We start from the raw sequence: 22,040 nt of genomic DNA, 5'->3' as shown, positions 1-22,040 counted from the left end.
TTCATCAAAACAAGCAAACTATGCATCAAAAACAGAATCTGTCTAAAACAGAACAGTCTGTAGAAATCCGAACATGCACCATACTTCTGGTACTTGAAAAATTCTACCAAAATTAGGAAAAATAAACAATTTATACAGGAAGACAGTGCAAAAAGAATCAGAACCGTTTGACCTTCTAGTTAAAATGTAAAATCGCGCACTACGGTCAAAGTTTCTGTCCTGCACCGTACAAACCATCAAGCAAATCTAAACATCCTAAAAGCAAACCTTGGCACATTATTTTTAAACTTTATAAAAGGACATAACAGAAATAAATGACTCTCTAAAACTTCTGGGTTGTCTTCCTGGCAGCACTTTTTTTAAAGCCATTAAGTTAGGCATATAGTGCTCAAGTACTGGATCTACCCGGATCCCAAGGTATATCAAAGTCAATTTTAATTAACAATGATTTGTAATTTAGTGGTGAGCACAAGGTAACATATATCATGTAATGACGAAGTCTAACTCTCTTTTTATGCATCGGCATGTCATAAAAGAACAATTCATGCACACATAGTAAAGGCCAATGCATAGTCTCTACTCTTAATGGAGCAGTCCGTACGTCGTTCGTTCGTTCGTTCGCACCCTCCGATCGAAGGAACACATTGCCCCACCGATTTCTTTCCAAAAATTCCACTTCCTGTTTTCGATGGAAGGAACAAATCTCTTGCTTGCTCCCGTTTCCGGTTTTCTAGCGTGCTTTTCTTTCCTACCAAATACAACATCCTACGATCACGCCCCCTCTCCTCCCAACTTTGGTGCGAGGGTTAGGTCGAACTACAGATGGAACACGGCTGCCCCCACGCTCCCGCTCAAACGCCGCCATATCCTGTCTGTTGGCCTCCTCCATCGCCGAATCTGACAGTCGTTAGCAGTCTATATGGCTGGGCAATGGTCATGGCGAGGACGGCACCAGCGTAGACGTTGAGAGCGTTCGTGCAGCCATGGGCCATGCCTGCGGCAGTAGCGTGGGATGGGAGGGACGAGCCGCCCTGCCTGATAGGAGGTAAGCGTGGGTGCATCCGTGTAGACGGCGCCAATGCGCCACGGCAAAAGTGGAGTACGGGCGCGTTTGTTCTTATTTCTTGATGAAGATTTTCACGGACATGGTCAGGGCGTCATCGATCTTGCTTGATCTGCACATCCATATGTCGGCTGCTTTTCAGCTCACATCTGTGGTTTCTCTGGTACCTACAGCTAGCTCGGTCATGTGCTTTCGGCTTTGGCGGTATCTTGAAAGGGCAAGGAATTCTCAAGGAAAGACATGGTAAATCGCTTGCTCTAAGTATCTCGTCGTGCACGCGTGGATTAGCCCTACTTTGATTGTTTTGCTAGAATAGGCACTAGATTTTGATGTTTGAGCTAATACTAAGGAGCCGAGGAGAGATCAGCTACCCAAAGCCAGATGTTTGGTCAACAAATCGAAAGGTGCAAATTAAACTCTTCCAAACCCAAATCAGCTACACTTCTCAGTTCTTGGCGAGAAGATGGTAGAAGCCAGAGGCATAATGGCCTTCACGGATATTGATGAGGGTGCAGACTGCCATTGCGTTATATTAAGATAACATCGTAAATGATCAAGGCATGCTGTAGAACTGGTGATCTCATGAGCAACTAGCCACAACCTCGTTCCTTGTGATGGACTTACTGCAGGTTTGGCCTAGATTTTTTTCCAGCATTTATAGATATTTCGTTGGTTCAACTGCTTGACCATTTTGTATATTTTTCCTTTACATGCCAGTAATATTTCGTGTTCCTTGAGGTACAGATACTTTCTACTGAAATTTTCGTATAAAATACCCTGTATTTTATATGATTATGTTACAAATGTTGTCAATATGCTTAATCCAACTCATTACATTGTGCTTAAGTCATATATGTCGCTCCAACTCACCGAGAAGTTGGAGGTGGTGTGCGTTTCGTCATGAACGAGGAGGTTCAACACCCTTTGTAATTCACTTTAACTATTTCTATTTTTCCTTCTGTTCTTGCGTGGTTTTTCGTTTCTACATAGTCATTGTTTCGTGTTGCTCGTCTGCCTATGTCGAAGAAAAACCCCTTTTCTTTTCTCGAACAACACCCAAAGGCATATCCTTTTGCATTAGAACAAACCGCCAAGATGTCTTTCATGTATGTTTTCTCTCAGGTCAATTATGAGACTTCTGTGCACATAGGTTAATGGTTTTTAATTCATCTTAATCACTTATTACAGATATTGACCATGTATGGTGATGGAAGAGGAAAGAAATTACAGGTGCACATTATCTTCATGAAGCTCCGCACGACCTCTGTGATATTGTCACAGTCGCAGGTGGCTAAGTGCACGGCATGTATCTTCATACGGCTTCGCACGACCTCTACGGTGTGGGTTGGGTCGTTGTTCATTTTCTATGAAGCTTGAGTCACTTGATTGAGCCCTAAGGGCTCCGATTTCGAAAAACCAAAAGATAAAGCCTTACAATATACCGTGAATGGGATCCAGTGCTTTCTATACGACATGAGACAATCCCTTATGAAGTTGATTACAACTTATATGCCCATTGACTAGACTTGCCTAATTTAAGCAAGGACTCAAATGGATGCTCTACAGTCAGACACACCACAACAAACCCTAATAGGTTGCGCGTGTCACAACTCCTAGCAGGAACCGTTACAAAGGTGCAATAGTATAATCACTAGGAACAAGGATTCGGGCGGGAGGACAAGATGGTAGATGCTCAAGAGGATTCAAGAAGGACGAGAAGGCACAGTACTGGCTATAATATTAGTTGAGATGAATCTTGAAAAGAAAAGGTCGAGATGTGGAGGTGTGGTAAATTTTACAAAAAAATTATCTGGTAGAATTTTTCTAGAGAGAACAGATTGATTGCATTTGCTTCTTTGCACAATATGTTTATAATCCAGTGAAAAAATGTTTATTATATATTGTTTGTTTTGTGTTATAAAACATATTAAAAGAGTATTTGATTGTTGGTTTTTAATGTTATTTTTATGGGAGCTGCTACTGGTTGGTCGGCTCCTCGCGAGCCATCTGATCTCGCTCCATCGAGTGGTCGAGCATGTCGTTCCCCATTGCAACAGAGCTAATGTTGCAGAGGCATCTTTGCAACAATGATCATGTTGCAGAAACCTTGCAACATAGGTAATGTTGCAGTTTTTTTGCAACAAGATTCTTGTTGCAACTTTTTTTTTTGCATGGGATCCTTGTTGTAGAAACATTTTGCCAAAAAAAATCATATGCGTCTTGCAACTGTGTCTGTCGCTATTGCAACATGATCCTTGTTGCAAAAATATTTTGCGAAAAAAGCATATGTGTCTAGCAGCTATGTCTATTGCTATTGCAACACGATCCTTGTTGGAGAAACATTTTGCCAAAAAAGGCATATGTGTCTAGCAAATAGAGGGCTCTCCCAGTGAGGAGCCGCGCATGTTCTTCATGCGTAACACAAACGGCCATCTACTCTGGATGAGGAGTGTCTGGTCCGCGTTCTAACAGTTTGCCACCTCCTTCATCAGTTCGTTACAGTGGGGAAGATGAGTGGTGGCATGAGCCTCATATGGCCAAGTGTCAAACAAAGGAGGTGGCGGTCGCGAGAGCACAATTGGCTGGCTGAGAGGTAGCGTTTGCCTATTTTTATTGTAGCAAAAGTTTGATCATTCAACTGGTGTTGGGTATTGCATTGATGCACATATGGATTTGGTAGTGGGAAAGTAGTGCCTGCACCCAACTTCGGTGCACTCACACAGTCAATAGTAAACTCAAAAAAATCAAAAAATTCTAAAACTTCGTGGATCTGATTATGAGCAAAGTTTGGTTACCAAAAATCACATCCACAAATTTTCGGATTTTTTTAAAATATTTTGCTAAGTTTTTTAGCGTGGGTGCATCGGGGGTGCAAAGTCCCTGGTTGCACAAAAACCACACTCGTTGGTAGTTTCATATAAAATGAAATAGAGTTGTTTAGATTTTGGGAGTTTTGACGAAGTTAAAACATAAGGAGAAGAGAGAGAGAGAGAGAGAGAGAGAGGGGGAGGGAGGGAGAGAGAGAGAGAGTGAGCGTGAGAAAGAGATGCAATTAATTAATTGCGCAAGAAGTTAATTAGCATGCTTGGTATTAATTTAGGCATCGTGGTTAATCAATTTGGAAGTGTTCATGGGTAAGGGCGGCCAGCAGGCTCTCGCCGACCTTGGGACCAACATTGCCAATATGGACTTAGGCCACCATGCGCTACGATATGGGCAACCAAGCGTTCCCTAAGATGATCATGCTTTGCATGACGTCCACAAGCTGACGGTTATCGAAACACACGCGGGTGAGGGCAATAGGTGCTCGAGGACAACCAAGGGCTAACGGTCGAGGGCTTTGGCCGTGCCTTCGAGGACGTTAGTTATACCAGGGACAATCGGTCACTCGCCATCATTCTTCAAATATTGTTTCATCCCGTAGCAACGCACAGGTATTTAGCTAGTATAAACAGTTTCTTGCAATTCTATCATATTGGAAACATAAAGAGGTGGAGATATAGTTCCTCTCTCATAATAATTGCAAGTAGGAGCAGCAAGCACATGCATATTATATTCATCAAAATCATCATGTGCAACGGTAAAAGGCAACACATCAATATAATCCTTAGTAAGGGCAAACTTCTCCGATATAGTGTAGTTGGGAGGATTCAAAAAGATAATAGGACTATCATGTGTGGGTGCAATAGCAATAATTTCATGTTTAACATAAGGAACTATAGCAAGTTCACCTCCATAAGCATAATTCATATTGGCATCTTGGCCACAAGCATAGCAAGCATCATCAAAAAAGGATATTTCAAAAGAACCAACAGGATCATAACAATCATCATAGCAATCATCCTGCGGTAAGCACGAAGGAAAATTAAACAATGTATGAGTTGAAGAGTTACTATCATTAGAAGGTGGGCACGGGTAGCTAATCCGCTCTTCCTCCTTTTGTTCTTCGCTCTCCTCCTCATCTTTTTCATCCAATGAGCTCACAATTTCATCAATTTCTTCTTCCATAGACTCCTACAAAATATTAGTCTCTTCTTTGACAGCGTAGTAGTACTCAATATATGGTTCAACATAGGCATTAGAAGCATAATTATCATAGCAATATTTAGGTATGGCAAAATTTTCAAATTTGTAAAGAGTAGCATCATACTTTTCAATTAAAGAAGCAATTTCATAAGCACCCTTAAAAGCAACAAATTCTTCAATTTGTTGAGCATCATAATAATTATAAACACCCTTAGCATACAAAGATACAATTCCATTATCACTAAACTCACATTGATAGGGAAGGTGTTTCTGAGGGTTTTCAGAACAACAAGTAAAATCATATATTTCACAATAATTCCAAGCATAGCATTGCAAACGATGAATTTGATCCAGTAAAGTTTTCCCTTTTTTAGATATTCGGTGTTGCACATAACAAGCATGCTCATATAAAGATTTGCCCTCAACTAAGCTAGTTGGGGTTTCAGCACGAGCACATAGGGATCGAAGATGATCCAAGTAATAAGCTTCAGCAGTGTGATGGATTTTGAGTGGTTCTTTAACCATTGGTTTAGTAGGTACAACTATTTTTTTGGTATTTTGGGTTTCCTACCCATAACTAAAGATAGAAAACAACTAATAACAGCAAATAAAAATTACTTAGTGATAAAGCAAACAAGCACACACGAGAATATTCATCCCATGCTATTGCTCCCCGGCAACGGTGCCAGAAAAAGGTCTTGATGACCCACAAGTATAGGGGATCACAACAATTTTCGATAAGTAAGAGTGTCGAACCCAACGAGGAGCTAAAGGTAGAACAAATATTCCCTCAAGTTCTATCGACCACCGATACAACTCTATGCACGCTTGACATTCGCTTTACCTAGAACAAGTATGAAACTAGAAGTACTTTGTAGGTGTTGTTGGATAGGTTTGCAAGATAATAATGAGTACGTAAATAAAAGGTAGAGGCTGTTGTAAGTAAAGAAACAATAAAGTAAATATAGCGAGTGTGGAGAAGTGGTGGTAGGAGTTGCGAAATTGCCCCTAAGTAATTGATTACTTTACTAGAACGATAGCAAGTATTATGTAGGAGAGGCCACTGCTAGCATGTCATCCCTAACTTGGAATTCTATGCACTTATGATTGGAACTATTAGCAAGCATCTGCAACTACTAATGTTCATTAAGGTAAACCCCAACCATAGCATTAAGATATATTGGTCCCCCTTCAATCCCGTATGCATCAATTTCTATGCTAGGTTGAAGCTTCTGTCATTGTTGCCCTCCAATACATAGTCCTATCAACATACAACTAATCCTAGGGTGTGATCCACGCGCGCAATCATATGATGGGCACCAAAGGACAGCAACATAATCACAAGCAAATTAAATCAATCATAGCAATTCATCAACCACCGATAGGACAACGAAAATCTACTCAGACATCATAGGATGGCAACACACATCATTGGATAATAATATGAAGCATAAAGCACCATGTTCAAATAGAGGGTACATCGGGTTGCGGGAGAGTGGACCGCTGTAGATAGAGGGGGGAAGGTGATGGAGATGTTGGTGAAGATGGCGGAGGTGTCGGTGTAGATCGCGGTGATGATGATGGCCCCCGGTGGCACTCTGGTGCCACCGGAAGCGAGGGGGAGAGAGCCCCCCTCCTTCTTCTTCTTCCTTGACCTCCTCCCTAGATGGGAGAAGGGTTTCCCCTCTGGTCCATGGCCTCCATGGCATGGGAGGGGCGAGACCCCCCCCCCCAGATTCGATCTGTCTCTCTATCTCGCTCTGTTTCTGCATTCTCAGATTCTTCCCTTTCACCGTTTCTTATATTTTCGGAGATCCGTAACTCCGATTGGGCTGAAATTTTAACACGATCTCTATCCGGAAATTAGCTTTCTTGCGGTGAAAGAAGGGCATCAACCGCCTTACGGGTGGCCCACGAGGGTCAGGGGCGCGCCCAGGGGGGCAGGCGCGCCCCCTGCCTCGTGGCCACCTCGGGCACCGTCTCGCATGGATTTTTCTTCCCAAAAATCATATATATTCCAAAAAAAATCTCCGTCAGTTTTATCCCGTTTGGACTCCGTTTGATATGGATATTCTGCGAAACAAAAAACATGCAACAAACAGGAACTGGCACTGGGCACTGGATCAATATGTTAGTCCCAAAAATAGTATAAAAAGTTCCCAAAAGTATATGAAAGTTGAATAATATTGGCATGGAATAATCAAAAATTATAGATATGACGGAGACGTATCACGCGCCCCCCTACCTCATGGCCTTCTCGATTGTTTCTGCACGCCCACTCCAAGTCTCCTGGGTCACGTTTGTTGAGAAAATCACGTTCCCTGAGGTTTCTTTCCGTTTGGACTCCGTTTGATATTCCTTTTCTGTGAAACACTGAAATAAGCAAAAAAACAGCAATTTGGGTTGGGCCTCCGGTTAATAGGCTTGTCCAAAAAATGATATAAAAGTGTAAAATAAAGCCCATTGACATCCAAAACAGAAAATATAATAGCATGGAGCAATAAAAAATTATAGATACGTTGGAGACGTATCACCCAACGAGTCAGAGAGGCAGGTGCTGGCGACGGTGGCGGTGATGAAGCGCTTGCAATCACCCCCGCAGGTGCCACCCCCTCAGGTATGGGGCACACGTGGCTCCCCTCGTCGAGGGGCGGTGCCGACCAGTGAGTCGGAGTCGATAGCGCCAAAGACAGGGGAGCCGACGTCGTTGGAGGGACAGCCTTAGATGAAGTATCCGGCGCCATCAAAGAAGACCCCTTTAATGACGAAGAAGCAGCCGTGGCAGGAAGACCTCGATGAGGGTTCGGCAGTGTGATGGCACTGGTCATCTGCATGGGCACCACTCCGCCCGTGGTAGGAAGGGCCGAAGGGTTGTTGGGAGATGAAGTGGGTTTGGACCTCTTGCTTGGATCGTTGCTCTTCACTGTATCCTCCCTGTCATGCCCCTTTTCGCCCCTGGATCATCGCCATGCTCCCAGACTCAAGGCACAAAATCACTATCAACCCGGAAGTCTGATTTTTCCAGACTATACTGAAACTCATAACCTTTTCTTTGAACCACCACATCGGTAGAGAGAGAGAGAGAGTCAATTGTGATGCTTTTGAAAGCATCAAGGTTCAGCACCGCTACCTGGATACGAACAATTCATCTCCGACGTAAACAGAGAAGATCGACGTCAAGAGTAGCGCCAATCATCGAGCCAACCGCCCACAGACCCAAGAAGTGTCGAAGAGCGTGAGGCACCCCATGCACATGGACCCAAATAGGTATCAGCTCGAAGCGGTGTGGTATCTCCTCTGGCTTCTAAGGCTTAAACTCGATAGTGACATTGTGAGACTTGATGGAAACTACAAACCCAGTGACCCTGTGTAGAACTTCCTCACTCAGAAAGGACATGAGGAAAGCGTCCTGGCTATGCAGTATGGCCTCCCACGTCCACTGCAGTTGGTATTGAGCAATCTTAGCAACCTCTGCCTCCACGATACTGGGAGTTATAGAGCCACCAAAAATAGATACCAACGCCGTCAGTGAATCCTGTGGTGCAAGATCCTCCCTGCAGACATTGTCGGGCATGTGAAAAAAGGCCATACTTTTAGTTCCATAACCACACAACATCGCCACCGGTTTCGGCATCTTGAGAGCGGGGCAGCGCCGCAAAGTCATCGGGTGATTAGTCTTGTTGCAAATGAAACAAAACTGTTGCAACAGAGTTTCCATTGATCTCACCACATTTCTATTGACGAGTATCTTCTAGTAAAAAAATGATCTCACCACATTTCTATTGATCTCAACTGGTTGCTTGTTTCTTTGCATATCATTTCTCGTCACTCAAGTCGAGACATATGCAAATCACATGTCCTGCTTGTATGCATGGCCTACAGTACAATTTATAAGCCCGTAACATGCATGTGTCTGTCCTAGAAGGTTTTCATTTTATACATGACTAGCAAAAGAGTCTGTGCGTTGCAACTGAGTGACAAAATTCTGTTTCGCCACTTATCACAATTGCTCCGTCTTCTCATTGTCACCAACCAATTCATCCTTCCGCCCTTTTGCAAGTTTTATTATGTACACGACATTCTGGTTTTCATCATCATACTGAGTAAATGCCAGTTAGAAAGGAGAGGTGGAGGTCAAGGCCTACTCTGAGTGCCATCTTAATAACTAGAGCCTCGATCTGTTTTACTTTCCTTGTCAGCAAAATTAATGATATTGATTTGCTTGTATATGGGTTATATAACCAAATGCTCCTCGTGGAGCTAGTGTCCACACCCCTTGGTGATAATCATTATAGCTGCAATAGAAGGCTCTGATGTTGCATTAAATACATTTGGATGGGATCATGCACATGGAAAATTGTGGCACCATCGACGGTGAAGGGTAAGAAAGATGTAGGTTACCTAAAAATATATTCAACTTGAAAAACAGTACTTCCTCTATAAAGAAATATAAGAGCGTTTTCAATTCTTTACAAAGGGAGTACATATCAAATACTGCATGGTCCAGTAGAAAGCATCTACCTAGCTTTCGCGGCATCCGTTACTGCAGGTGTTGTTGCAGTTGACAGTCAGTTGGTCAGCAGGCAAAGGCATGTACATTAGCTTGAGCTCTGAGTCGGAGAAGATATGTGGGGAACCGATTCAACAGGGATGACCGTGTCGGCCTCCCAATGAGAGAGTTTCTTCTCCTATGAGCTCCCACTCGAGGGAAGCGAGGTATGCGGACTCAGCCTAGTTCCCAACATCTGCGAGCTCCTCAGCTCGTTGTAAACTTGTAGACTGATCAATGCTAAATCACAAGTATGTTTAGAGCGATCAAAAGTTGCGGTAGCAGTACTTCTTGTCTCGGTCTCTCCATGGAGTGCATATACGTATAAATGGTATAATCAATCACAAGATGACCAACTCCCCTATGCTAATATGTGCATACCATGTGATCATTCAGGGTCCTTTATACCATTGATGATTGATTGATGGAAGCAGCGGCTGATGCGATCAATATAGTGTACTAACGTACCTGACTGGAAACGTGTTGCATGGCGTCTAGATCGATCTATCCGCGCGCGAGGGCTGCCGCTGAAGGCGGCGGCGGCTTTACTAAGGCGAGCCTATTTTTTGAAGAAGCGTGTTGGTTCTTGGTTCTGATATTTTTGTACATGTTTATTTATATCTAGAGTCATATGTCCACGTTCAACAGATTTAGATGGAATATCAGGGGGAGATGAGCTAAAAAACCGTGCGTATCGTTTGTGCCTGACTCAGACGAATGCGATGTAAAAAATTAGGCCGAAAAGGATTTTTCAGGTATGTATGTATGTATGTATATTTCAAATTTATACACATTTTTCTCAGGATGTTTTCATATATAACATGTTATATTTTGAGTTAGTGTTTGAATATTTTGAAGAGCATTTTAATCTATCTGAAAAAGGAAGATTAAATAGGAAAAGGATGTATATATTTAGAGTCATAGTCCACGTTCAACAGATTTAGATGGAATAACGGGGGAGATGAGCGAAAAAACCGTGCGTATCGTTTGTGCCTGACTCAGACGAATGCGATGTAAAAAATTAGGCCAACTAAAGGATTTTTCAGGTATGCATGTATGTATATTTAAAGTTTATACACATTTTCCCATGATTTTTTCATATATAAAATGTTATATTTTGAGTTGGTATTTGAAAGATAAATATTTTAAAGAGCATTTTAATCTGGCAGAAAAAAGAAAGAAAATTACGCTCCAGCCAATGCACCACCTGAGTACATCCACTGCTTTTTTTGAGCATCAGTACAGACACAAACGCTTATATACACGCGCATACACTCACCCCTATGAACGCACACACGCGTCCAGTGGACGTCCAGTGGACGTCCAAGGAAGATGAGTGCCTCGTCGAAGCATGGAAGACCGTCAGCATCGATCCGATCACTGGCTCAAATCAGAACGCCGACACGTACTGGAGACGTATCAAGACGATGTTCAATGAGCGCAAGCTGGTCGACCCCTACTTCGCCACCATCCACATGGAGTGCGGGGACAAGGCCATGTCGAACCATTGGGCGATCATCCAGGTGGCCTGCAACAAATGGCATGGGATCATCGAGGAGATCGCGGCTCGCCCGGAAAGCGGCGCGAACGTCGAGGGTCGGGTATGTCCAGCCGTCAGCCCACTTCTTTCGTTGTGTGCGTCGCCAACACTTGTTCTTTGGCTGCGCAAATGGTTTGGATGTTCAACATGTATCGCCAGGACAACAGCGACTAAGAGTTCAAGTTCCTTCACGTGTTCTCCTGGATCGAGTCGTGTGAGAAGCGGAGGGAGGTCCGGCTCACCCTCACCAAGGCCAAGGAGACGTACAAGCCGGACGCCCCCGCCCCAGGGGCGGCAGACGAGTGCCCTAATGGCAACAAAAGAGCCAAGACGGCGAGGAACGCGACACCTGCTGTCGAACGGCTGCAATCATTGATTGAGCATTGCATCGCCGACGCCAAGAACAGCGCCGCAAAGAGGGAGGAGAAATCTGACGCGCGGTGGTCGGCGTTGATGACGAAGCAGGACGTGAAGCTCGACCTTCTCAGGACCAACGTCGTCGCGAAGAAGAGGAACACCGACCTGGCGTTCTTGATGGCGGCGGACATGTCGACGATGGACGAGCAGGTCAAGGCGTGGTACCTGGCAGAGCGCGGCCTCATCTTGAACCAGATGCCCGGGCCAACGCCGACCACCGCTCCAACGCCCACGCCGACAACAACGCTGACGCCCAGCCCGAGCAATGAAGCGGTGATGCCAACCACCAGCCCGAGCATAGAAGCCACGCCGACGTCGAGCACGCCTGCGTCCACGCCGACCCCGGCTAGTTCCAAGCTAGAGGAGCCCGCCGTTTGATGCGCTCCGTGTCTATGCTTCCTTCCTTTTGATCGTCGAACTTTCGAGCATGTTTGATCGCCGAACTGTGACATGATGATTGTTGACTTGTGGCATGGTGCTCGCCGAACTTGTAGCTTTTTTTGGCAGCGGGGAAGACAAGTTTAATTTTTTTGGGAGTCTGGGGCTGAAACCTAGGGGCACGGCTGGGAACTCGATCGTCCCCAGCGCAAAAAAACCACCGGCGCAAACGCGAAAATGCATTGGCCGAGTGCACTGGGGGATGAACGAGTGGAAATGCTCGTACGTTGCAAAACGAAACTCGTAACACTTCCTCTGTCGCAAAAGTGAGGGTGCATCTATTTACGCAGACGATGTCATCATTTTCCTCAAGCCTGAGATGCATGATTTTGGGGTTGTAACTGAAGTGCTGAAGCTTTTTGGTGAAGCAACCGGTCTCATCACTAACCTGGCTAAAAGCAAGATCCTTCCTATTCGGTGTGACGGCCTTGACCTTACTCCCCTGCAGCTGGCTCTTGGATGCCAGTTGGCTAGCTTCCCCTGCACTTACCTTGGGATGCCTCTATCTGATAGGCGGTTGAAGCTCATTGACTTCCAAGACCTGCTTGACAAGTTAATTAAGAAGATTGCGGGTTGGAAGGCTAGGTGGATCTCCTCCACTGGAAGAATGGTACTCGTGAGGTTTGTACTTTCGGCAATGCCAATTTTCATGCTTCTGGCTGTTCATCAACCGAAATGGGTCTTCAAGCAAATCGATAAGCTACGTCGTGCTTTTTTATGGTCTGGCTCTGATGCTGTCTGCGGTGGCAAGTGCCTTGTCCACTGGACCCAGGTGTGCTCACCCATCTCTGTAGGCGGGCTTGGCATCCATGACCTTCAAGCTCAGGGGCGGGCGCTTAAAGTACGCTGGCTTTGGCAAAGCATCACAGATCCGGATAAACCATGGCAAGGTCTGCAGCTCCCTGTTGACAAGCACGTTAAGGCTCTTTTCATTGCTTGTACCTCCATCAAAATTGGTAGTGGTATTAAGATATCCTTTTGGCACGATCACTGGCTCAACGGTGAGATTCCAGCTGTTTCGTTTCCTAACCTTTTCAAGCATAGCAAAAACAGAAGAATATCGTTGGCTGAAGGACTCACCAATAGAAAATGGGTCACTCTTCTCAAGCGCAACCCGGGCACCGAGGTGTTGCGCGAATACATTGACTTCTGGCACAGATCCAGTGTGGTCACTTTCTCCAACCTGGAGGATGAGTTCATTTGGAAATGGTCAGCGGATGGAAGATATAATGCTAAGTCAGCTTACCTATGTCAATTCTGGGGCAGGATTGATTCTCCTCTTCCTGAGATCATTTGGCATATCAAGGTTCCACCAAGAATAAGATTCTTCAGTTGGCTCTTTGTACAGGGCAAATGTTTGACTGCGGACAACCTTGCGAAGCGAGGTTGGCCTCACAACCCGATCTGTCAATTATGCCACTTAGGGTGGGAGGATGGTCTGCACCTTGTATCTAGCTGCCCCTTCACGGCTGGTATTTGGGGCTTTTGCCTGGCGATATATAATTTTCCATTCAACCTCTTACCTATTGCTCATACTGGCTCTATATTGGACTGGTGGTTAAAGGCTCTGGATCGTACAGGCAGGAAAAAGGACCTATCATCACTTATAATGACGGTGTCCTGGCAGGTTTGGAAAGAAAGAAACAGCCGCATATTCAACAACAAGGCAAACCACTTCCTGAAGGTCGCTGAGAACATTATCAATGAGCTGAATTCTTGGAGAATCGCTGGATTCAAAGGAGCACAATGGACATGCGCGAGATAATTTCTTTCTTTCTTTCTTTCTTTTTCTAGTGTACATTTGTATAGCTTTTCCTTCCCCTTTCTAGCCTTCAGCCGTCGTGAACCTTGACCTGTATTTCTTGGGGTGTCTCATCCTATCTTAATGAATGAAATCAGCACAATGCTGTTTTTCGTCAAAAGGGCAACATTGAGTCACGAGAAAACAGCAGATCCCATGCTCATAACTTGACGAATTTTTTAAAATAATCCGCCGATCGACACGTAGCAATCCGTTTTTCAAACATGTCGAAATTTGAGAAAGCACCCCCACCAGCTTTCAGAAAATTATTAGGCACCCCGACCCTCCGAACCTGACGTGGCCTCACGTGGCGGACGGCGGCGGCCCGCCGGACCGGACTTGGGGTTGGGCGGCGGCGCGTGGCGTTTTCGCCATGGAACGAACGCACAAAGAAAAAAGAGGAAAGGAGCGCCGAATCTCGGGCAAGGATAAAGATGGACGGCGCGGCGGTGAGGGCCCACCACTGTGGTCGAAAAAAGCAGAGCAGTCACCTCCGCTCCGTCCCCATCTCCAGCCATCGATCCCCCGCCGGCCGCCTCCCACCCCCCGACGCCGAGGAGCTCCGGCCCCCGTTCTCCCCCTCCGAGCGGCACTGATGCCGGGAGTTCGTGGCCCGGCCGCCGGCCCACGCGCGACGGCGGCCCAGAGCACGGCCCCGCCGTCAACCCTGGGGGCGGCGCCCCCTGCCCCCGCCTCTCCGCCGCAGCTGATCCCCACCGGCGGCGGCCCGGCTCCCCACCGGCCACACCCAAGGTATCAACCCATCCCCGCACGCAGCATAACCATAGCTCATGTCATGTGTTCCTCGTTCCGTCCCGTCTCGTCCCGCCCGCCGAACATAAACAACTGGGAAGCAACACGAGGGATTACCCTTTCCTACGCTGCATGCTTACTCGCGCAGATCGTCGACGCGCGTTCCATTTTTCTATTCCGCTCCGGAACAAGACGAGGAATCTACCGGAACCGGAGCAGATGAGTAGATCATACCGACCGCCTGAAGAAAAAGGATCTGGCGTCCTCCCCGGACTGGACTGGTTGCGGGGCGGCATCTTGGCGTGATGGGGCGGAGCATCTCACCGTCACACTCACCCACACGCACCACCCGTTCACAAAGCCTTTTGTCCACTACCAGAGGCCTTTGCCGCGCAGGAATCATTCCCTTTCTCCCACGCCCCGTCTCTCCCGTTTCCTTACTTCTTTATGCCCTTCTATATATGCATTGCACCGCACGGCACACATACACGCCCCTCCGAGTAACCCTCGCGCCGTTCCTCGTTTTCGCTCATTCGTTAGCTGCCACCCCTCACCCCTTCTTTGCTTCATCTTCATCTTCATCATTATCAACAACCAATCATCACCCTTAACACTCATCGTCGGGAGGGATTGGAGGAGTCGTGTTCATTGCCGATTGAGGAACGTGCATTGCCGCGGCCAGGATGCAGCTCCACCTATTGCCGCCGGCGTGGGTGCCATCGGGCTACGCCGCCAACGGACCGCGACCACGCGCCCTCGCCGTCAAAGGTGCTCGATCGATGTCGCTTTTTCTATCATGCTTTTCTTGCGCGGCCCTGGTTTCCCCCCTGTGATACCATGTTTTATGTGTACCACGGTTAATTATGTGAATGCTACCATAAGTGTCGGCCATCCTGTGTTGAATTTGGAATGGAACCGACATGGGTACTTGTCGCGAGAATGGCTCTGATCACTTTCTCTTTGAACAATCAGGTCCATGCCGTTTCAGCGGCAAAGGAGATGCTGCCCTTGTGGAAACCGCCGGCTCACGCGTCGCTCTCCAGATTGCGCAGGCCACCAGCGTATCCAGTGCTAAAGGTATTAATTGTTGCCTTGACTTGGGCTGGGACCCGATGATCTTGTCTCTGTTTTATGCTTATGTTCTCTCCACACTGGCTTTTAGTGTTACTATCTACATCTAGCTAGCACCGGGCAAGCGCCGTATACATTACTAACTTACTAAGTAATCTCAGCCGGCCGTCTCCTGTTGTCTCCGTTTGTTGTTTTGCTATCTGCCATTATGCCAGCCAATGTACTCCAAGCAGTAGGCACTTAACGAGTACATATATTGTTTGAGTCCTTTGTGTTATGTTCCTCTTTAGCAAGTACACGCCACACCACTATCCTATTTGGAGCACAATTACACATACTGCTACAAGTTTACCGGAGGACAGAAGGGCCTCCGGTGAGTCGGTACGTGCTATACCAATTATAACACACGTAATTAGCAGGTGAGACACGAACAGATGATCCGTCAATGAATCGGGATGGGGCATGATCCGGATTTTCGGAGCACACAGCACGTTAATTAGTAGGCGAGACAAGAACAAATAATCCGTCAACTCCTATAGGTCCTTGTCCATAAAACGACACGGCATGCCATTAGTCGGCAAGAGAGTCACAAAGATATTGACAGAGTGCACAGAAACATGATAAAAAGGTACACAAGAGAGGGGTAGGATTCAGATTTTTGGAGCACACACCACGTTAATTAGTAGGTGAGACAAGAATAAGCAGTCCGTCAGTGACGCTTATGGCTTTTTGGCCTCATGAAGAGAAGGAACCCAAACCTATATGAATTCCACTTTAGAGCAAGGATCTAGCTTTCTTTCCGATCCCAAAGCATCAACTATAGAAAAGAATGCTTCTGCAGTTTAAAGTCAAATATGATGATAGAAATATTCTCGACATACTTTTGTTCTTGTTGCCGTCAGTACTATAATATGTCACCGCCATCGTTCTTTTATCAGCTAATAAAATCCTAGCAGAACTTAACCCAATCTCAAGCTGTATAGAGTGGAGCTTGAATTTAATTTTACAATCACGTAAAGTTGGACCTGGAGCTGAAATTTCAAAGCGTGTTAATGCACTTCGAGGCATTATTGTTCTCGTTACTTCAAAATGATGTCATGTCTTACGCTGGATACATTTAATCATTCGTGTGTTTCGACGTACCTGCAGGGTTGCAAACAAACCTTGTCAGAAATGATATTCAGATTCTAGAACGGACGGAGGAACCATGTGACCTCGACGACTACTGTGTGATTCCTGGGGCGGAGTTTGGGCAGCCACTGGTCAACCAAGTGAGGATGATGCTGGGATCGATGAGTGACGGCGAGATCAGCGTGTCGGCATACGACACAGCCTGGGTCGCCCTGGTGCCGAGGCTCGATGACGGCGATAGCCCCCAGTTCCCCGCCACCCTCCGGTGGATTCTCGACAACCAGCTCCCAGACGGCTCCTGGGGAGACGCTGCCCTGTTCTCCGCCTATGACCGGATCACCAACACCCTTGCCTGTGTCGTGGCTCTCACAAAGTGGTCTCTTGGCCCTGATAAATGCAGTAGAGGTAATGCAAATCTACAAACCAATACACTCAGCTGCTCTGCTAAAGTACCAAATACAGCAGGGTCTTTCAACTAAATGTACGCACGATGCATTCCGTTTTTCTTTTCAGGGCTCTCTTTTCTGGAAGAGAACATGTGGAGGCTAGCAGAGGAAGACCTGGAGTCGATGCCCATCGGCTTCGAGATTGCGTTTCCTTCTCTCCTGGAGGTGGCCAAGAGCTTGGGCATTGGGTTCCCGTATGATCACCATGCTCTGCAGCGCATATATGCCAACAGAGAAGTGAAGCTCAAGAGGTATGATCACCCCTTATTGTGCTCCAGTCCTCCTAGACTTTTTTTTCTTTAGAAAAGGAGGATCACCCCTGCCCTCTGCATCAGTCCTGCTAGAGATGCAGATTACTTAACATGTTTCCTGATTAATTATTAATTACTCGAGTAGGATTCCGATGGAGATGATGCACAGAATTCCAACGACGATCCTGCATTCCCTTGAAGGTATGCCCGGGGTGGACTGGCACAAGATCCTCAGGCTCCAGTCTAGTGATGGGTCCTTCCTCTATTCTCCTTCGGCTACAGCCTTTGCTCTCAAGCAAACTGGTGACGCAAAATGCTTCGAGTACATCGACAGAATCGTCAAGAAATTCAATGGAGGAGGTAAGAGATCCATGACCATTAACTGCACTGATATTGGATGGGATTGAGTTCTTTTTTTGGCAATTCCTGATCCTGTGTGCATTGTTCACCTTGATTGGCACATTTCAGTTCCCAATGTTTACCCGGTCGATCTCTTTGAACACATCTGGGTCGTCGATCGGCTGGAGCGTCTTGGAATCTCGCGCTACTTCAAGCAAGAAATTAAACAGTGCTTGGACTATGTCCACAGGTTTACTTTCTCATCCATAACTGTGCCTTGTTGATAGTGCTTAAACTATTCGTCACTTCATGGGGAAAGTTCCTTCTAACTTCTTTACTGATGCTGTAGCCACTGGACTGAAGACGGGATTTGCTGGGCAAGGAACTCCGCTGTAAGAGACGTGGATGACACAGCCATGGCCTTCCGGCTGCTGCGGCTGCATGGATACACCGTCTCGCCGAGTACGACCCCCTTTTCCCTGTGAATCCGATGATTGTATCATGCTGTACATACTCTGTAGAGTCTAATGATAATTTTGTCGCGTCACACACAAAACTGATGCTGATTCATTCGCAGGTGTATTTGAGAAGTTTGAGAAGGACGGGGAGTTCTTCTGTTTCGCGGGGCAATCAACGCAAGCAGTCACTGGGATGTACAACCTGAACAGGGCCTCTCAGCTAAGATTCCCTGGAGAGGATGTGTTGCAGCGTGCAGGGAGATTCTCGTATGAGTTCCTTAGAGAAAGGGAAGCCCAGGGCACTATTCGGGACAAATGGATCATTGCCAAGGATCTACCAGGCGAGGTAATTAAACATGTCCATCCTGCCAATCAATCGGTTTAGATGGATTAGGAAGTAAACATAACTCTCACAATCTTTGGCTTGATTGCTCATGACACTTGCTAGTTAATTTTTTTCAAAGCCCCTAAAGAATTATAATTGATATTTTCATATATAACATGACTATTTTAAACACTCTCTTGTTATCATATTTTAAAAAAGTTATTATCTTATTTTTGTGAAACAAAATAACCTTATCTGGATACGAACAAGAATATAAATACCTTTATTTATGATTACAGGTAAAATATACACTGGACTTCCCATGGTATGCAAGCTTACCTCGTGTAGAAGCAAGGGCCTACCTAGATCAATATGGTGGTGAGAATGATGTCTGGATTGGAAAGACACTCTACAGGTAAAAAATCGTCAAATTCTGACAATTGGTTCATTCCATACTTCTTGAGGAAAGATCCCAGAGTTGATATGCTGAATGGCTTTGGCAGGATGCCACTTGTGAACAACAACACCTATCTTGAATTGGCAAAGCGTGATTTCAATCGCTGCCAAGTCCAACATCAGCTTGAGTGGCATGGCCTACAAAAGTACGCATTAATCTCACATAATATTTTGTTAATTATGTCTCATTTTCCTTGCATATAATATGTCTTTCTATGTATTTAGGTGGTTTATTGAGAATGGCCTCGAGACTTTTGGGGTGGCTTTAAGAGATGTTCTGAGAGCTTATTTTCTAGCTGCCGCTTGCATTTTCGAACCAAGCCGTGCCACAGAGCGACTTGCATGGGCCAAGGTCTCAGTGCTGGCCAACATTATTACTAAATATCTTCATAGCGATTTATCGGGTAATGAAATGATGGAACGGTTTATGCACGGCGGTCTCCATGAAGGAAATAGTACTATATCATGGTGAGCACATTAACTGAGCATTGCTGCTCAATCTAAACTATCACGCCAAATGATAAATATTTACATGCTTAATTGGATCCCTTTGACTAATTGTACTTTTGATATGAAAAATAGCAAACTAATACTAGTAATTTGGTAGATGATTTCCACCAGTGGTCAGTTATGATGCAAACATAAAACCCACTCTCTTAGAAACTAAGACCTTCAAACTTGCATATATAGCTTTATTTTACTTTGCGTGATGTCACGTAATATTTTTTGCTTAACAAGGGATGATGTAATATCTTTAAACACTAGTACTATTTAATCCATCACTGTGCCATTAGAAAAACATCGACTTTCATTATAATGTCTTCTCATTTTTTTAATATGGTTTACATGACACAATTTGTCCATCTAGGCGTAAAGGAGATGCAAAAGAGGACATTCTTGTGGGGGTACTTCAGCAGTTTATTGATTTATTGGCACAAGAGACACTACCTGTTGGTGAAGGACCAATGTACATCAACAATTTGTTACGCTGCGCTGTAAGTTGGACAAGCAATTGCACCTGTTTTTTTAGTTACTAATTACTAGAATGTTCTCTTTGGTAAAATTCTAATATATTTCTTTGAACCTCTAGTGGATTGAATGGATGATGCAACTGATAAATAGAGAGGATGACACATACGATTCAAGTGTTATTCAAGCAGGGTCGTGCATGGTTCACGATAAACAAACATTTTTGCTTCTAGTCAAAATTATTGAGATTTGTGGTGGACGAACCGGTGAAGCATCATCGATGATAAACAGCAAGGATGGTGCTTGCTTTATTCAACTTGCGTCCTCTATTTGTGACAACCTTCACCACAAGATGTTACTTTCTCAGGTAGCCCTTTTACGCTGAAATAGTTTTCTTGCCATATTTTCTATTGAACTGTGTGATACATGGTTGATGGTGTTTTCCTGATTTCAAGAAATGAACACAATGACAAATCATTGAATTGTTCTCACTCTTTCTTGGTTACTCAAGGGATCTCATGCTAGTTTTGGCTTGTAATTTAACTTATAATAACTTCTATTAAGTCGGCGCTACAATCCATCGTGGCATTCATTAGAAACATGGCACATATGATGCATCTATTGAACTAACTATGCAATTTATTTACAGGACACCGAAACTAACGAGGCGGCGATGAGCCACATGGATGAGAAAATCGAGGCTGGCATGCAGGAACTCACCCAGAACTTTCTCCAGACGCATGACGATGGGGCGAGCAGCGAGACGAAGCGGACCTTGTTGAGTGTCGTGAGGAGCTGTTACTACGCGGTTAACTGCCCTCGCCATGTATTCGATAGACATGTTTCGAAGGTCATTTTCGAACATGTGTTTTGAAAGAAAGAAAGAAGAATTATCTGCAATGGTAGGGATGGTGGAGATGGGATCTGTATGTACATAGAGAAAAGAATGCTGCAAAGAGGAAGGGCGTATTCAAGTTGGGTTGGTTCTATTTTTTGCTGTTTGTGTTTGATCGGAGGAGGCAACCCCAACTTAGAGCAACTCTAGCAGACCCCGCAAAAAGCCCTAACCCACAAAATAACCGCCAAAATATGGGTCCGCGCAGAAGATCCCGCCCGAACAGACCCCGCAAATGCGGCCGCCCCGCAAAATAAATTGAGGGGCACGACAAAATCTGATCACTGGTGGAAAAACAGGCTTCCGTCCAGCCCCATAAGTCGCGAAGCTGTAGGAACCGCGACTAATGGGACCTTTAGTCGCGGTTCTGGAGGTGAACCGCGACCAAAGGCCTGGGCCCAGGGCGCTCGGTGGCCAGCTGGCGCACGTGAGGGTCTTTAGTCGCGGTTGGCCAGGACAACCGCGACTAAAGGCCTTCGGGCACCTTTAGTCACGGTTTGCCAGGCCAACCGCAACTAAAGCCCCTCCCCTATATATACCCATCCAGCAGCCAACACTTAGCCATTTGGAGCCATTCTCTTCACAAGTGGGTGTAGGTTTGCTTTTGGTTCCTCTTATGCACATAAGGTGTTTGATGAAATGCCCCAAGAGCATGAAACAAACATGACATGAAGTGTTGGAGCCACACTCCTCGATCGCAGTTAGCAACTTGATGAACCTTTGATGTGTCATTGATAAAATATGCATGTGTGCAGTTCATTGTTTAATTTATATTGTTTTATTTTTCTGAATTTTTTGATATATTATTTGTATTTTTAACATTTTTAATTGAATTAGTTTTATTTTTCTGAATTTTTTGATATATTATTTGTATTTTTAACATTTTGAATTGAATTAGTTTTATTTTTCTTAATGTTTTGATATATTATTTGTATTTTTAGAATTTTGAATTGAATTAGTTTTATTTTTCTGAATTTTTTGATTATTATTTGTATTTTTAGAATTTTGAATTGAATTAGTTTTATTTTTCTGAATTTTTTGATATATTATTTGTATTTTTAACATTTTGAATTGAATTAGTTTTTTTTTCTGAATTTTTTGATATATTATTT

General features: G+C 45.0%; 1 protein-coding gene across 1 annotated transcript; it reads left to right on the top strand.

The window, feature by feature from the left end:
• Positions 1–15,082: 15,082 nt before the first annotated feature.
• LOC119333090 (ent-copalyl diphosphate synthase 1, chloroplastic-like) lies at positions 15,083–21,011 on the top strand. The gene is made up of 14 exons (XM_037606111.1): positions 15,083–15,355; positions 15,560–15,664; positions 16,808–17,194; positions 17,303–17,486; positions 17,632–17,846; positions 17,955–18,075; positions 18,175–18,287; positions 18,403–18,629; positions 18,908–19,023; positions 19,112–19,210; positions 19,290–19,532; positions 19,933–20,059; positions 20,155–20,400; positions 20,683–21,011. Exons 1-14 carry the CDS (start codon positions 15,271–15,273, stop codon positions 20,905–20,907), a joined length of 2,493 nt encoding a protein of 830 aa, XP_037462008.1. The 5' UTR covers positions 15,083–15,270; the 3' UTR covers positions 20,908–21,011.
• Positions 21,012–22,040: the final 1,029 nt, after the last annotated feature.

The sequence above is a fragment of the Triticum dicoccoides genome, chromosome 7A, assembly GCF_002162155.2.
Source record: "Triticum dicoccoides isolate Atlit2015 ecotype Zavitan chromosome 7A, WEW_v2.0, whole genome shotgun sequence".
Taxonomy (NCBI): Eukaryota; Viridiplantae; Streptophyta; class Magnoliopsida; order Poales; family Poaceae; genus Triticum; species Triticum dicoccoides.
Note: the sequence above shows the minus strand (reverse complement) of the source record. Positions and strands in the feature narration are given on the sequence as shown.